Source organism: Podarcis pityusensis (genome assembly GCF_964106645.2).
Source record: "Podarcis pityusensis genome assembly, chromosome: 14".
Taxonomy (NCBI): Eukaryota; Metazoa; Chordata; class Lepidosauria; order Squamata; family Lacertidae; genus Podarcis; species Podarcis pityusensis.
In genome coordinates, this window is record NC_138039.1 from 34,518,714 (window position 1) to 34,536,559 (window position 17,846).

Sequence of the window (17,846 nt, forward strand, 5' to 3'; positions counted from 1 at the left end):
AAAGCAAAATACAGGAGACCTCTTGCAGCACCATGTGCAGTTTGGCCCCTGGGTGGGGCCTTTATCCACACTTGGCATGTTGGCTCTGTCAGTCCATAATATAACAGCCATGTCACTAGGCCACAGTGCATCCATCTCTGCTCAAGCTCAAGCCATGAAATCGTTACCTTGGATATCACATGGCATATAGACGGCTGTCCTAGTGCTCTGTAACACAACATGAGCTCAAGAGGACCCCTTGTAGAAATGAAAGAGGAGGAATCATAAACCCTACTCAAATGTGGCCCATAATTAACCTGTGGATATTATTAAAGGAAATAACACAGTCAGGATTCACTGAAAGGATTAGAGATTTGCATTAAGTACAAAAATTGGATCTTTGCATCCTTTAGGTGGCTTTAGATTGTGGAGGCCATAAAGCTCCTTATTTTTCACTCCTACTGTGTAGACTACATTGGAATAGTCTGGCTTAGTCCCACATTCTGGGTGAGGACGATAGAGTCTGTAGTGCAGGGTCCATAGCTCAATAGTAGATAAGGCTGTCTCAAGACATTTTGCTGCCTCAGGTGAAGGAGAAGACAGTTTAACACCCCCCGACATACATATGACTGAAGTGTCTAAAACACAATAATTATGACCTCGGCAATATAAAATGATGCTTTAACATCAAACTCGTGTGACAAGCAATTATAGGATTACTACTAAAGACCAAACAGATGGCTTTATGAGTCAACACATACAGAAGTGACACAGACAGGGAATAAATGGATTCACCTGTTCCTAGTTAGACGCCTGCCTCTAAATTGAGCTGTGCTGTGCTCTACAGGTGTCTCCCCTGTGCAATCGACTCGCACGCGACCGTGTATACACGCAGCACCAGGAAATAAATAAATACATTTAAATCAGGAAATAGCAGGAGAGAGCTGGAGAGTCCTTGTGGCTCACAAGGAGACCTTCCCCAGAGTCCAAAGAGGACTTCACTGAGCCCAAACAGACCGGAGGCACAGTGGGACTTTATTTAGGCTGCCCAGCCTCCTTGCCTAGCAGCTGACATGTGTGGTCGTACAGCAGCAGCAGCAGCAGCAGCAGCCACTTTTCCACATGTCCTCCAACCTCCACTCAGCTCCAGAGTTTCAAGCTGAAGAGAGAGTTGTGTGGAGAGAGAGCAGGAGAGAGAGTTAGACAGCAGGGGGGGGGATGGGCGTTTAGAGGCTCTTTAGAGTGTGTTCACCACTTACATGATTTTCACTTATGCATGCAGGGAGGCAGAACATAACCCCATGTAAGTGGGAGGATGCCTGTACTGTGTCAGAATAGTGGTGTGCCTCGCCTCTTCACAATTCATCTGCATTTTTTCCAATAATTTCCCATCAGTGAATGAGAAGATAAATTTAATTTGGGACCTATCCAAGGGGAGAGAAAACTTCAGTGACATTCTCATGGGTGGAGTGCAGGGTTTTTGATGCACTTACTTTTTAGGGGTGCCTATGTTTGCCCTTTCATTCCACACAAATAATCTCCCCAGTGGTTTACACCCTTCAGCCTTCCTGAATGCCAATGCTTCTATCAAAGCCCAGAGTAAGGCGTCACAGAATAACTGGGACTTTTTCAGATCAGGAAGTGTGGACAGCCAGGGAGGCTGCAAAGTGCTGGAGAAATGTTTAATGGAAAGGAAGAAGACCAATGTACCACCCTCGGCTACTTCACAACAATAAGGGAAAGGCAAATCCCCACAGCCACTGAAATCCCAAAGAAATCCTGAAGTGCCTCAAGAATGGCCAAAAAATGGAAGCTGCTTTTGCAGAGGGGAAGAAAACATTTAAGCAACTGGAGAATAGACTCTGGCACACCACTAGATCAATGGTACAGCAGTACTAAACTGGGAATTATTCAGCAGGGAGAGAATGGGAAAGGGAAGTTGCTCAGTTGTAGGTAGGGATGTACAAAGGCATAGCTTTCTGTGTCGCCCTGCATTGGTTGCATGCAACACTGTTTCCATTCTGCTGCAGTTTGTCTTTCTCCAAAAACTGTTATTCATTTTGCCATCCATGTAAGTTACATAATATCACCCTCGTTAACATTTTCCCACCCTATTCATTTCAGTGCAAATGAAATGCAACGCAAATCAGGAGCATGTAATCAATTATGTATCATTTGCAGTTGGAAAGCAACAACAGTGAATACCAATAATATTTGCTGGACTGATTTCTGTTCTGGACATGGGACAAATAACTGAACGTGGCCAATTTTTGCTCCCATTTCCATTGGAATTCTCCAACATACCTAGTGGTAGAGCATATTCTTTGCATTCAGAAAGTGCCAGGTTCAATCATGGACATCTCAGAGTAGGGGTGGAAATGGGCCCTGCCTGAAACCCTGGATGTCTACTGTCAATGTTGGAACTAGATGGACCAATAGTCTGACTTCGTGTATGGCACTTTTCTATGTCTGTGTCTCATGGAATGTGCAGTCTTGGCTCAGTATGGCATGTTCTTCTCAAAGTGTCTTTCATCCTTCTTAGGAAACCTGTATTGAGAACCATATGTTCTATGGGGGCTGGTCTGGATTTCTTCATCCCTTCCCAAGTCTGTAGACAAATTACATATAGGGAAGCTTACTATGCCCCTATTTTGTTCTTATGAGCAGGAAACAATATCTGTGCCCTCTACAACAGCACAGAAAGGGGGGGGGAGGGACTTCTGGATCCGTTATACCATGGCAACCTCTCCCTTCAAAATACTAATCAGTCTGTAAAACTCAAGGCAGCCACAGTGCTGAAATGTTTCCTGTGGTTTTATGATTCCCGGGGGCATTATTTGGTGATATGAAGAAACTTTTAAAAAATACCCACAACCTCTGAGCAGAAACGTAATAATAATAAAAACCATAATATACCTGAGAAGCACCAAATTGTAATTGTCCTTGCTCTGGTTAGCGATTGTATTGGGGCCCCACATTGCTTTGATAAACCTGATAGCTCAAGTGTAACAGCTGGAGACCCTTGGAGGGAGGATTACCTGTTAACACACACTGTTCACTTCAAACAGAGACTGAGTTTTACTTTTCAACTCAGTGAGATCATCAGAGTGCTCCTACTTTGTGATTTGCTACCTCTTGTTGTTTGTGTGTGGAGGAATTCAATTTAGTTTGCATTTAAATGTGAACCCACCTACTGTAATTTGTGCTTTCCAAAACAATACATGAACCAAAACACAGCCATTCTCTTTGAAATTTGCACCTCTCCAAATTTTGCAGTACATTTCTCCAGCCAGTGCACATACAGTGGAACCTCGTGTTACGTACCGTCCCCTTGTGAACGCTGTGGGTTATGAGCTCTGCTAACCGGGAAGTAGATGCTCCCAGTTGCAACCTTTGAAGTCACGCGGCGGCAGTGGGAGGTGCCATTAGTGAAAGCGCACCTCATGTTACGAGTGGGTTCGTGTTGAGAAGGGACCTCTGGAGCAAATTAAGTTTGTAACCGAAGGTACCACTGTACTCGGGTAAAGTATTGTTGTGTGTTAGTGTGGAAACAGGGATCCTCCTGATCCCTGGGTGCCAGATTTCTCTCTCTAGACGCTGAGGTGCTGAGGTTTAATCAGAGTTGACAGGCCGAGCTTCTTTTTTTGTTCCTTGTAGAGGGGCAAAGGGAGAACATTTCCTCCAGCTCTCCTGAGAACATGGTTCCCCCCTCATCTATTTCAGAAATTCAGACTGGGAAAATGAGACAAGAGAAACCAGAATCCACAGATTTACCCATCCTTGCTCTTCCCCGAGTTGTTGAAAAACAACAGGTGTTATTTGGCAGAATCAGTGCACACAGGCAAAGGGTGACATACAGTATGTGCCCCAAGGACCTTACATTTTGAATTTCAGGCTGGTGAGAGAGGAGGGAGAGCATGTTAGGGCACCTCTAGATAGCCTGTTCATTGAACATGCACCTTGCTAAGTTTGCAGGGAAATTTCATGACATTGGTTATTTGATTAGCATTCATTTCTGATTTCACAGAATCAGAGAATTGTACAGTTGGAAGGGACCGTGCATTTGTTTTGGTGGCGATCAGACGATGCTATGCCAAAGAAAACATTACTCCATACTTTCCAGTGCATCTCCACAGTATTTACCTTATCACTAAAGTCCACTCTGTGAGGAAGTGGGTGTCAGGAACCAGGAGCCAGATGCCTCTTTGTTGAGTGATGTTGCCACCGCTCCCCCAGCCCAAAGATGTGACCATGCTGTCCAGGGGTAGCACATCCCGTTTCACCACATGAGGCAAAACAGGAATGCCATCCCACACTGGCCACCTGCTCAGCTGCTCTACCCACTTCACCACCTCCACTGCCAGGGCTGCTGCCACACCACCCTCTACATTGCCCCTGCCACTGGTGGAGAAGCAGCACTGTGAGTGTCTCCAATTTCTGGCAAGATCCCATGAGATCTCACCAAGTTCTCATGAGATGTCTCAAGATTTTGGCACGATCTCATGAGATCTCACCGGAAATCGGCACTGTGTAGGGGCACTGCTTCAGCAGCGGTGGAGGTGGCTAGGCAGGTGGGGTGCCTGCAGGGGGCACCGCCTCAAGGGCTTCTGCCACCTGAGGCAGCTGCTTCACCCTACCTCATGGGTGGGCTGGCTCTGCTGCTGTCTCTAACACAGAGGAATCTACTGCAAAAGGCCCAGGAAGAGCTGGGGCTCCCCTACTGCATCACTGCAGGAGATTACTGGAGAAAGTTAGGCCCCTTTGAGTGAAGCAAGAGCTTGCAGTACAAGTGGGACTAACAATGAGGCAGCACCTGCTACTGATACCAAATAAGGGCTTTCCCACCATTTTTTTCTTGCTGGAGCATCTTCAGAGCTCTGTGTTCCCCAGAGCACTGCCTGAAACCCACTTCATGTCCAGAAACTTGTAAGCATTGAAACCCAGCCAGATGGGCAGGGTATAAATAATAAATTATTACTATTACTATTATTATTATTATTAGCAGCAGCAGCAGCTCACGCCACAAAACCAAATATAACGTACCAGAAATAAATATTTTTGCAGTGAAAAAATGTGTCCTCTAAGGGGAAAAAAAAGAATTAAAGGTGGAAGATGAAAAAGTAATCTTGGAACGTATGTAGGAGAAACCCTGGCAAGAAATTCAGAGCAAGCAGAAAGTCATTACTTAAACAGGCTATCAGAACTACACAAATAATTACAAAGAAAGGTCTAATATTTAGTTTCAACATGTTCACAAACAATCCCTTTCCATTATTCAGCAAACTGCCCTCTGGAGGAGCCACAAAACTAGACAGAAATACATTAATTATTAGACCTTTGGATATTGCTGTGGCCAGCAGAAGCATTATCGAGCAAAGTTCATCTAAAAATAGGGAGGGCAAGTGTGTTAGAGATCCATGCAAAGGATCAGGAAAGCAGAGACCAAAAACACATTGATGAACTGAGGATTTTCTTCTTCTTTTAGAGATGAAATCCTTCCAAGTTTGAAAAATTGACCTCTGGTTGGCAGCAGAATAATCCAGGTGTTCTCTCTGGGGACAGCGGCTTTGCATTATCCGCCTTGTTCCTAGCCTGGCTATACATGTATGCACCACACTGAATGCTCTCTGCATCACAATAGCTTTACACACACAGTTGTAATACCCTGAGGCTGGGTATAAATAAATTGACAGTCTTCTTCCTCGCTAATTCCATCAGCGAAATCTCGGGCAGCATACTAATAGGCGCCATCCTTAGCATGCTGGAGAGCAAACATGGAAGCAAACTTGAGCAGAGTCCCCTGGATGTCTGCAGTCTTTCAGTTTGCCCAGCCAGGCCTCCCTGCTATCATGCCTTCACTGCAAATGTACCCTCCTATCCATTGCCTTCGTCTAGAGCAGTGGTTCCCAACTGGGGTTTCTTGGTCACGAGGGGTTCCACATAACACACCCAGGGGATCTGCGTCACCTTTCACATAATGAAAACTACCATACAGTCATACCTCATGTTACTTTTGCTTCAGGTTGAGCGTTTTCAGGTTGCGTCCTGCGGCGACCCGGAAGTACGGGAAAGGGTTACTTCTGGGTTTCGCCGTTTACGCACGCGCAGATGCGCAAAATGACATCACGCACATGTGCAGAAGCGGCAAATTGCGACCCGCACATGCGCAGACAAGGGTTGTGTTCTACTCATGTTGCGAATGGGCCTCCGGAATGGATCCCATTCGCAACCAGAGGTACCACTGTGGAGATATCATTTTTTTCTTCTTCAAAATTAGGGGTTCCATGGTGTTATAAGAAAAAAAAACCCTGCTCCTTTTCCCTTATGCAGTGGTGTCCAAACTTTTTTCAAAGAGGGCCAGATTTGATGAAGTGAAGGGCCATGGGGACAGTCCAAAGGGAGACCAAAGTTGTTGGCCTTTTTTTAGGATTGAAGTTGGGGTTCGAGTTATTGAGCTTCTTTTTGGACTGAATTTGCTGAGGGTTTTTAAAAGGATTTTACCCCAGGAAGTAAACTGCCACAGGCCCCCGAAATGGACTTTGGACATGCCTGTCTTATGGGGTATCCAAGAGCCCGTATAGAGTCCATAAGTGGTTTCCCTATTGGTAGGAGAAAATACAGTAACAGACACCAACAAGAGTATATTGAGAAGCAAAGTAGCTAGTAAGCCTGATCTTTATTAACTGCTGCAACAGGGTCCTCACTCACCACACGCAGGAGGGAAGAGAGAACCCAGAACAATGGTTGCAAGCCCTTATATAGAAGTTGACCACCCTGTAGCCCAAGCCTCTGAAAAATCATGCATACATCACAGAAGGAGGCGGTCTACAGCAGAAATACATCACAGGAGGCAGTTTAAAGGAGAAATCCTCTTTGCCAGGATACCTGATAATGGTCACTTGATTGCTTTACCTGGGCAGCCTGGCCATTCTTTTGTGATGGTTAATTGTTTAGTTCCTGAATCCAGGTCACAGGCTCGCCCTAGTCATACACAAATATGCCCTTAAGACAGGATATGCAAGCAAAATGACAATGGGGAGGCTTTCCCCATTTCCCTCTCTTACTGCAGAGGAATATTTGAGTTCACTGGGAGAGTTAAAATGGCTTCAGGATTGCTCTCCTGTACTATTTCAGACATGCGGTTTATATACTTATGTATGCTTTTGCCTTGCACATTTATGAACATTTAATTTATATTTGAAACCTTAGAATCCTTATAACAATGGTTTGGCCATTGGGGGTCCATAGGAGTTAGCTAATTGGGAACCACTGATCTAGAGGTCTCCTTGAGGATCATGTCCAAATCCTTAGGAGTTGGATGGTCCTCCTGATGGGACAGGTTTCTGTTTGAGCCACCATCTCTCCCTCAGACCTAGGACTTGCTTGGTCTTGACATCAGAGGCCATACTCACCCAGCCTTCACCTCCTCCAAGCATTCTGGCTCCTTGCATCCAGGTTGAGCCTGATCCAGGACTTGGTGTAATGCTGGGGCCTCCATGCCTTCCTTTGATAGGGAATCCCCTGACTGAAAAGTGGCAATCGTTTTGCTTCAAAGCCCTGGGCACAAAGCAATCTGGCTGCAACCCATGGCCCTGTGGCAAGGGGGAGGCAAATGAAACAGTCAGCCTGGCTACCGAATGTCTCTCTGCAACATGCGTACACACCTCTCCTCTGCCCCACCCAGCAATCACAATGCACATTTTTTTGCTAGTTAATAATAGCCCCTAATCTGAGTCACAAGCATAGAAAGGAAACACAGCCATGCTGGAACACAGCTCACACCTTGGGAAGCAGCTCGTTGCTGTTACTAAGGAAACCTTCTTTGGTAGTAATGGTATTGGGAGCCCGTGTCAGTGAGCTTTGGCAGGGAGGGGTTGGTGCGGCAGGGTCAGGCTGGCTTGATAGCAAAGGAGCTGGGCAGCGCAGCAATTGAGCCTGCCCTCTGTGCGAGAGCTTCGATGTATGCATTTAGTAAGGGTCAAGGAGGGCCAAAGCAGAGGGGAGTTCACAGGCACTTTCTCACTTCCCTGCATGCACCAGGGTCCAATTCCCACCGCCCCAGGATAGAGAGGCTCCCATTGGAAATAATTGAGAATGGCTTTGTGTCCCGCAGGGAGCAAATGAGGACCCTGTGACTATTTCATTTCATCCTCGGTGCTTTTTCAGCAGTCACATTCAGCAGGATGGGGAGACATAAAAGGTTTTGCAATTGTCCGGGCTGGAGTTAGCATTGCTTTGCTTGCTGAAGCTGAGTTGTGGCAGTTTGAAGGAGCTGGATACAGTTTCACATGCTGTTTTTTTTAAAAATAAAAATAAAATAAAATTATTTTTTAATGGAAAGGAGGTGGGTGGATTCGGCGTGGGCTGAGGAACTTTCCTTACAATATGATTGGAATTAAAACTAGCCTGCATTCACACTCCCCTTTATTGTGTACTTGCTGAGTTTCCAGTGCTGGGTTTTTCATCCAAAAATGCACATGTAACCTTGACATTGTTATAAAATATTACTGTTCAATGTGTTGTTTCTCAAACCGGCTTCACACAGATTGGAGTCCTTAAGCCTTTCCCAGTATGATGTGATATTAAGCCTTCTCACTGCATTGCAGGGGGTTGGATTAGATGACCTTTGGCTTCCCTTCCAACCCTACAGTTGTGATTCTTAGGTGTGTTTCTTGTAATTGGCTTCCTGTTGTTTGCTTGTTCTTCAACAGATGATCCTTTGCTTATGTTCCCTTTACCCATCTTCCTTTTTATTTCTACCCCTGTTAATGATGGCAGTCACATCCACACCATTTATGGAAAGCATATTTATAACACAGCCATGGCTTCCCTCAAAGAATCATGGGAACTGTAGGTTACTCCTCAGGGAACTACAATTCCCAGTACCCTTAACAAACTACAATTCCCCAGGATTCTTTAGGGGAAGTCATGTGCTTTAAATGGTGTGTATGTGACCTGAGTGTGTTTGCCTTCTTGGTTCCCCCAAGGAGGATGCAGCTCTTTCCCCCCCAAAAGAAGGAGTCTGAATGGTTTACTGGTGCAATCAAAGGAATGATACAGCTCAAATGGGCAGCTCTCATGAAAGCTCAGCATTACTATCTATCTGCTAATGGATCATCCTATTGGCCCTACATTGGTTTGGATTGTCATTTGCTTCTGCCCTCTTCCTCAGTAGGAACATGTAGCAAAATGATGATCTCACTGTTGGGTGTAAAGCAATAATGCTTGCAATTACATGAACCAATAGGGGCGATTGTCTTTCTGCCTATCTGTTCTTCCTCCTCACCTGTTCCTTCCCTTTCACCTGTCCTGTTCCTTCCTTCTGCTTGTTCATAAAGTTGGTTACTTCCTTTCCAGTTTTTACGCCCTTCTTGCTTCTTCTCCAAGTTAGTCCTTTCAAGCCACTCAGTATGAGTTAGCATGTACTAGTGCCTCTGTTTCGGTCTCTGATAAAACCTGAACCCAGAATTTGCTTTGTTTTCTGTGACTAATAAACCTTAAATTGTCTTTATATCTTTCATGCAGTAATCTTGTCAGCCTGTTTCTTTCTGTACACCACTGCAATATATTTGCCAAACTCCAACACTCACTCAGTCCTAATTTGGTGACTTCGTTTAGAGCTCTGATGGTTTCCATTTATGTGTCCCCAGGGTCTACAAATAGGGACTTGGGAACTGGAGGAGATGGGAGCCAAGTTTTGCCTTGGGCTCCTCATCCTGCAGCTGAAATCCCTGCCTTGCAGCAAGAAGGTGATGGCACAAGCAACAGCTCTGCTGGATGTGGAAGAGGAAATCACAGACCTCCGAGCCCAAAGGTCAGAATAGCAGCACAATTTGCACCTGATTTTGTTCCCGACATCTGTATCTAGCCTCAATGGAAGCACTAGGGTGGCTACCTAAACAGCATACACATTTGCATAAATTTTCATAAACAGCTGCACAAATATAAGATGGGGGACACCTGGCTTGTCAGTAGTACATGTGAACAGCATCTAGGTGTTAGCTGCTAACTGTTGTTGGGCAACTTCAAGGCCCAAGGCTCTTGTCTTATTATTTTCTAAACTGCACATGGACCAGAGAGCCCTCCAAATACAGAATTCTTTCAAATAGAGGACTATCCACTGTAAAATAGGACACATGGCCACCCAATTCAGATTAGTGACTGTTATTGATCCTCAAGGCATCAGGCAATGGGATTTTTTATTGTGTGGTGTGATACTTATCTGATGCTATGTTGCCAGCCATATAGTAAGTTTGCTAGTAAATTCAATATTGTGATTTGAGGCACAGAAAGGAACCAGCAAAATAAATTATTTTAAGTGCATGGGCTGATTCCTCCCCTCCCCCAGGTGGTTTTTTCGTATTTAAAGTCTTAATGCTACTTGAAGAGTAGAGGCTTTTACTATTTCCCAAGTCTGTTTCTGGGAGCTGTAATGGAGGTTTGCTGGAGATGTGGATAGAGATGGAAGATTCCCAGGTTGTACGTCCAAGTTGGGGCAATAATATTTCCTTAAAAGTGTGTGCAACAACAAGGCTACAAAGAGAATGATAGCTTCATGCAACTGGCCTTAAAGTTTGTGGACCCAAGAAATTTGGCCAGATCCAAGATATGCTTACTTCCTGGACACATGCCTACATGCCAACCTAACACCTTTCCAAGAACAGCATAGAAAGAAAGCACAATTTGCAAAGAGTTGCAGCGCACATAATGGGTTTCCCATTGAACTGATCCCGCCTTCCATTTCCCCCTGAAAGCAATGGTATCCCCCTTCTCACTGTTGCAGAAATATCCCATAATTTATGGTGGGTTCCCATCCTCTCCCTTCAGGGATGCTTTAACAGCCATTAGCACCACCTGTTCGTGTTGCTGGAGACCATATTTACAGTCTTGTTCATCATTTTTAATGTTTATGGAAGGAGAGAGAGAGAGAGAAAGAGAGAAAGAGAGAGAGAGAGAGAAGGGGGCAAATAGCCTTAAAAATAGAGACATTTCTTTAGATTAGTCATGCTCGCTTGTACATGTGAGCGTATAAATGAAGCAATTACTGTGTGTTCCAAACACCAGCCGTGCCACGGACAGCCGCCTGACAAGCAATCCGTGTGTCATTAAAGGGAGCTATTCAAGCCTGGCCAGACGGATGGATTCCAGGCATAAATCAAACCTGACTTCAGAGCAGGAGAGCTGCGGAAGCCTTTTGAGTTAAAATAACTTGGAGATAGGGAAGGAACATTCCAAACACCTGGCAAAGCCAAGAATTTTCTTTAAAAGGCAGATAGTTGTTGCAGGAAGGCAGGTGGTGGTGTTGAGGGTCAAGTCGGCTCAGAGGCAGAAGGGCACCAGCAAAAATTGAGGGCAGAACGAAGTCCATCAGCATCACTGGCTTTCGTCTTGACCTGGAAGCAAAGCATGCTGTTTGTTCTCTTCTTCTCCTTTTTGATGTTTTGACTTTATTTCATCCCTCTCTTGCATCCCAGCCTTGTGGGGTGGAGAGTGAGAGATCCTGAGAACAAGATGTGCTGAAATAACCGTCAGAAAATTCATTTGAGTGCAGGTTCTTTTGACCAGATGGGAAATGGTGGTGCTGCTCAAAAAAGTGACATTGCGCAGCCATGTTTCCATATCATACATTACACTGCACGAATCAGCAGCTCTGTTTCTGAGACTAAGCCAATGTCTATGATAGGTGTATCCTGAGGCATCCAGTAGCCAAAGCAGCATGGAGGGTGAGGTTGCTGGGGCGAGCAGGATTTATTGGCAGTCCCCTTCAGTGGAAGTGAAGCCTTGGTCCAAAGCTCTGTATCTCTTCCTTAATGTGACCTGTTGCTTTTCTTGATATACACCAAGCCTGATGTCTTCATGACATCAGGGGAAGAGTTTTAATTAATTGCCAGGTTTTCTGACATGTCATCTAGCTCAGTAGTCTTCCGCAGTTTCCGATACAAGACTCCACTTTAACCATAACATGCATTTGAAGATCATAGACTCATAGAATTGTAGAGTTGGAAAGGGACCATGAGGGTCATCTAGTCCAACCTGCAGCAATGCAGGAATCATAGCTAAAGAATCCCTGGGAGATGGCCATCCAATCTCTCTTTAAAAACCTCAAATGAAGGAGAGCAGGGCCATCTTTACCCAGGGATGCAAGGGGTGTGGGGCACCCCAGCGCCAAATTCGGGGGGGGGTTGCCAAATTCTGGGGGGCAACAAATGTATACCTACTGTATACCGGTCCCTCTCGATCGGCGGCAGTGAAAAGCAATGGAGCAAAAGTCCCCTCCAACCTCCTCCATCGCTCTGTTACTCTGCAGCGTCAAATACTCCCAAAGAGTCAGGAAACAAAAGCAGTTATTTCTGCTGTGTCGTTGTTACAGGTGAGTGATCTCCCCCCCCCAAAAAAAGCTCAACAACTTGGGGCAGCTCAACTAAATTTGGGGGTGCTGGGTGGACTTTTGCTCCCTGGCGGCTGAAGGAGAGTCCACCAAACCAATTTCTTGGCTTATTTTAACCATTCATTTGTCTGGAGGTGCTGCTGTTCTTGTGGCCCACCTTAGCTCAGGATACAAGTCAGTAGTGGATCCCAACCCACCAGCTGAAGATCAATAATCATTCCAGCGGGCTTAAGTTGATCCTTTGGTGTGTGTGTTGCTGTTTCTACTGCCAATATCTGTGTGTTGCTGTTTCTACTGCCAATATCTGTTTTTATTATTCTGCTGCTTTCAGAATTGTGACTATGTTTTGTAATGGTTTTATCCTATTATACACTCTGCAAAATGATGGGTGGCTTATAAAGCCGTAAAGGAACAGCGAAAGTATGTGGTGGGTACATGGTTTTGAGTTGTATCTCTTCTCTAAGTTTTCAGAAGCAATGCAAGACTCATGTTTTGGGGCTGGTTGAAACGTAGAGAGCTGTGTTTTATGGCTGTGTTTGGTATTGCGATCCTTTGCAACAGCATTTAATTGAATTGCTGTTAACTTAATGACAGCTTCCTTGGTGGCTTTAAACTGTGTTATGGCTTTAAAATCATTGTAAGCCTACCACTTTAGACTCAGAATAAATATGAGCAAAGTTTGCATACGGATATACATAAAGAAAATTGATCACTACATTGATCGCTACAAAAGGATCCTGAAAGAACACACCACCAAATATTACCCTATGTATCTGCCTTATCCTGGTCTACCTGGTCTGCTTAACACAGTATAATCTAGTCTTCACTGACTGCAATTCTTGGAGGTCCCGGGTAGATTGAAGACTTTCCCTGCTACCTGAGATCCCTTAAGACAGGGGTGGGCGACATATAGCCTAATGGTAGCATGAAAGCCTTGACCCAATTTAATGCAGCCCTCAGCCTGTTCTGTGTGGTAAGGGAAAAAAGGGGGGGGATGGAAGAGCATAGAAGAAAGTGAGTTTGGGGCAGGGAAGGGTGCCCATTCACTTTTGGCTATGCAGCCCCCGACAGATTATCTCCAAAGGATCATGGCACTTGACAGGTGAAAAAGTGTTCCCACTCTTGCATGAAGAGAGTTTTAGGATCAAGACAACACAACCTCTGAGGCAGAAGTCTTGTCCATAGCCTGTTACCTAGAGAAGACCAAGAGAGTCATATAAATTAATTACAGATGCCAGATATCGAACCCGGGACCTTCTGTATGCAAAGCATACACTCTGCCGCCGATCAATTGTCTCTTCATCTTTACTGATCCCCCTTCTCTTACAAATCTCTATTCTTTGTCTCCTATACAAGTTTCCCTTTGCTCCAGCACCTGATATAGCTGGCAGTGTCACTCTCCAGGTGAGCATTGTCTTGCGACAGCAACTGATTCTACCTGTCAGGGCTTATCTGTATAGATGCCCTTTAATGCACCTTTCTCAACTGTTTCAGCTCCACGTCTTTTCCAGAATGGAACTGACAGCACACCTTCCTCCTTTCTGAACTCACCTGATCAGAGACATTTGCAAAGGGCATTGCCAGTGTGGAACACTTGGTTGGAAAGTTAGGCTTTGTGTTATTTGTCATGTTGGCTCAGAAACGGTACAATATGACCACTTCTGTAGCTGACATTAAGTGATCTTTTAGAACAAAAGTGGAGCTGGAAGCATTTCCCTTTGGTAGCATGACGAGAGCAGTGGTACTGTTGCCAACATATCCCCTAGCTTAGTGATAGAGATAACTCTATAACAAGATGTGTGGGTAAGACTAGGGATTTCCCCCCCCATAAATATTTATTAAAGTTTTCACAATATTACATAATAAAAAAGGGAAAAAAACAGTTAAAAACAATTCCATCTTTTCATCACTTATCTTTCATTTACTTGTTTCCAGGACCTCCTCATGCCTCCCTTTTTTGTATTCCAGTTCAATTTATTAGTTCAGCAATTCCTTTCCCTCCTTATTTTATCCTGATCTTTAATCTTAATATATTATAGCATTAAATTTTTACCTATTAAAAATCCAATTTTTCCATATTATTTTATACCATTACAGCTGGAAACCACTTAACTTCAATCCAACATCATTCTAACATTCATTAATTTTGCAATATTTCTGTAAATAGTCTTTAAATTTCTTCCAGTCTTCTTCCACCGACTCTTCTCCCTGGTCTCGGATTCTGCCAGTCATTTCCGCCAATTCCATGTAGTCCATCATTTTCATCTGCCATTCTTCCAGAGTGGGTAGATCTTGTATCTTCCAATACTTTGCAATAAGTATTCTTGCTGCTGTTGTAGCATACATAAAGAAAGTTCTGTCCTTCTTTAACACCGATTGGCCAACTATGCCCAGGAGAAAGGCCTCTGGTTTCTTGGTAAGACTAGGGATTGGGAGAGAAATTCAATTTAATTTGCATAGAAAGGCGAATTTATCAGATTCACACATTCCAAAACAATGTGAGAATGGAAATACACCCATCAGCAAAAATTAGCATTTATCCATAATTTTGCAGTGCTGTTCTCCAACAACCATTGTTGACAAAAATGCATTTATTAGTGGAAAGTCTGCATAAAAAATAATAGTGAAAATAACATGAAGCAATGTGTTATAATGCAGATAATTGCTTGCCAAAATGTATATATTAGTCAAAACTACATACAAAATTGTGTTCATTAGGAGAAATTTGCACCCAGATGTTCATGAATTTTTTTAAAGAATTTTGTTAATTTCTCCTAATATTCAATTCAGTGGAATTTACTTCTGAGTAGACATGGTTAGAATTGCAGCCTTCATCCCTCTAACAATGAACAACTTTAATGAAGTCAACAAACAAAGCTTTAGGAAAAAAGTAAAGCAATGAAGCTCCTGTTTGGACTGCAACAATTATTTGTCAATGGATATGCAAGGCAATTTATGCATAATGTGTGCATGTTAATAATAATAATAATACAAAACATTCATAGCAAGAATCAAAGGCCACCCACTTGTTCCCCTTTTGTGCCATATATCCATGGTTCAGGCAATGGAAGAAACTGTGCATATCACTCCTGCTGGTCAACATTTTCTTTCTTTTCACCAATGTGATGTTAAAATAAAATTTATATAGCTCTCATCATATAGCCAAATCTCATGATTTATCAGGATTTATCATTTTGAAGCCAAATAAGAGAAAGGGCAATATTCCACACCCTCCTTTTTAATTGGCTATCCACAGAGCCACATGGTGCCAACACAAGCCAAATTAGAGTGAGGTCAATGGTTCCTGCCTTCAGTCTTAAATTTTGCACCTAAAACAGGGGCAGCCAGTAGGTGCATGCTTGTTGCTACCAATTGGAAGGCCAGATACTTCATAGGTGTTTGCAGAGAAACAAAACCATAAAGAATAAAAGAGAAAAGAAAAAAAATAATAATTGTGTGCGCACCTGGGGGTTGTTTGTTGCTTTCAAATGGGTGGCAAAATTGGGAGAACGTATTTCAGCTCTATGGTGGCTTCCTCAGAATGCTCTAGGAACATACCTGAAAGTGCCACGGCTGTTGCATTCACAGAACCTCTCCCTATCACCTCAAACCTCCAGGAGTTCTCTCAGCTGGGAAGATGAAGTGCCAGCAAACACTTTGGACATCATGTTTTTTGACAATAGCTTTCATGGCTCATTTGCCAGAAAAGCGATTAGGTTCTAGTCAACACTCTCTGAGTTCCTTCGCATTTGTCATGGCCAATGAGGAGACGGCAATTGTGATTGCTTCCTCTTCTGGAGAGAAACAAAAGCTCTATTAGGATAGGCATCCAGCCCCCTTTCCTAGCCCGGTTTTTTTACTCCCTCCTGCTTTTCCTATTATTCCTCCCATAAACTTAGGCTTGGAAATCTCCTGTGTGCATTTCAGGAATTATAAAGCCATTTGTTTCCAAGAGAATGTTTCTGTGCTGAATGAGGGTTGCCCACAAAAGTAATTTGAGGTGGCATATTAGTGGCATATTCAATAGCAAATAATCCTGGACCCAACTGGACTTGGAAGCAGTTCCAGTAGATGTAGTAGGCCTCTTTTCTTGCTCCAACTCAGTGACAGCTTTGGGGTAGGGGTGGGGAATAAAATAAATTCAGTTCACATTTAATCAATTTTCACATTCTGAAACATCATATGAACTGAGATGCAGCCATCCTTTGGAACTGTGTTTGTCCAAATTTCACAATGTCAAGTAACATGTGCAAATATGTACCTCAAGGCATCAAATTTGCACTAAAATGTAAACATTAGTGAAAATAACATACAAAATGCATTGTATTGATGAAAAATGACATACAAAAATGTGTATGTTAGGAAAAACTTCATACTGAAAGGCCAGTGGATTTCCACGAGGACCTTTTTATTCATATGTGTGCATTTGTGTATAGAATCACAGTGATGCGGAAATGTGTAGAATTGATCTTAAGATTGGAAAAATGAGAAAACTAAGAGAAGCATTGACAGATTGGGCTGGTTTTATTTATTTCATAAACTTTATACATTGCCTGATTTTGGGGGGGATAACCTCCCTCAAAGCAGTTTTCGAAGAGAATTTGTAATTTGACCCTTAGAGTTCTAAATCATGTGAGCAGCCTACACAAATCATAGAATCATAGAATCATAGAGTTGGAAGAGACCACAAGGGCCATCGAGTCCAACCCCCTGCCAAGCAGGAAACCCCATCAGAGCACTCCTGACATATGGTTGTCAAGCCTCTGCTTAAAGACCTCCAAAGAAGGAGACTCCACCACACTCCTTGGCAGCAAATTCCACTGTCGAACAGCTCTTACTGTCAGGAAGTTCTTCCTAATGTTTAGGTGGAATCTTCTTTCTTTCTGCTATACAAAAGGGGTGAGGCTAGGGTGTATGTCCTGGTTCTCCCCTATTCTTCTACTCACATGAAGAAGCCTTATAAACACAAGAAGAGACTTGCTGGATCAGGACAAAGGTCCATCTAGTCCAGCATCTTGTTCCAGTGGTGTAGCGTGGTTTCCAGGTACCAGGGTTGGTGGGGCACAGAGAGTGAATGGATCCCACTATGGCAGCCCAGCCCAAGCCTCACCACTGACGCTGCCAGAGCGATCCTGGGGCCATGCTGCGCTGCCTGCCTGCCTGTTCATGGGGGAGGGAGCCTGGTCGGCCAACACAGCCCTTGGATCATCCCAGCCTTGCAAAGTGGCTCAGGTATGGCAGGGTGAAAAGGATGCAACAGCCGTGCATCCTTCAAACCCAACCTCACAAAGCAAGGGTGAGCCTGGGATTGGAGGGCGTGTGGTTGTTGCATCCTCCTCATGCTGCTCTGCCAGCCCTCTACAACTTTACAAGGCTGGAATGATCCCAGCATCACAAAGAGGCTCAGGGCTGGCAGGGTGGAGTGTGGAGCCAAATGCACAGCACCTCCCAGAAAAATGTGCCTGCAGCCATCGCCCTG

General features: G+C 44.1%; 1 protein-coding gene across 2 annotated transcripts in view; it reads left to right on the top strand.

Moving 5' to 3' along the window:
* AGBL1 (AGBL carboxypeptidase 1) overlaps positions 1-17,846 on the top strand; it is a 407,461-nt gene that overhangs the window by 271,783 nt on the left and 117,832 nt on the right. For both annotated transcript variants that reach the window (XM_080980323.1, XM_080980324.1), the window contains exon 22: positions 9,630-9,793. In XM_080980323.1, the coding sequence (XP_080836449.1) occupies positions 9,630-9,793 (164 nt within the window). The remainder of the gene's footprint in view (positions 1-9,629; positions 9,794-17,846) is intronic.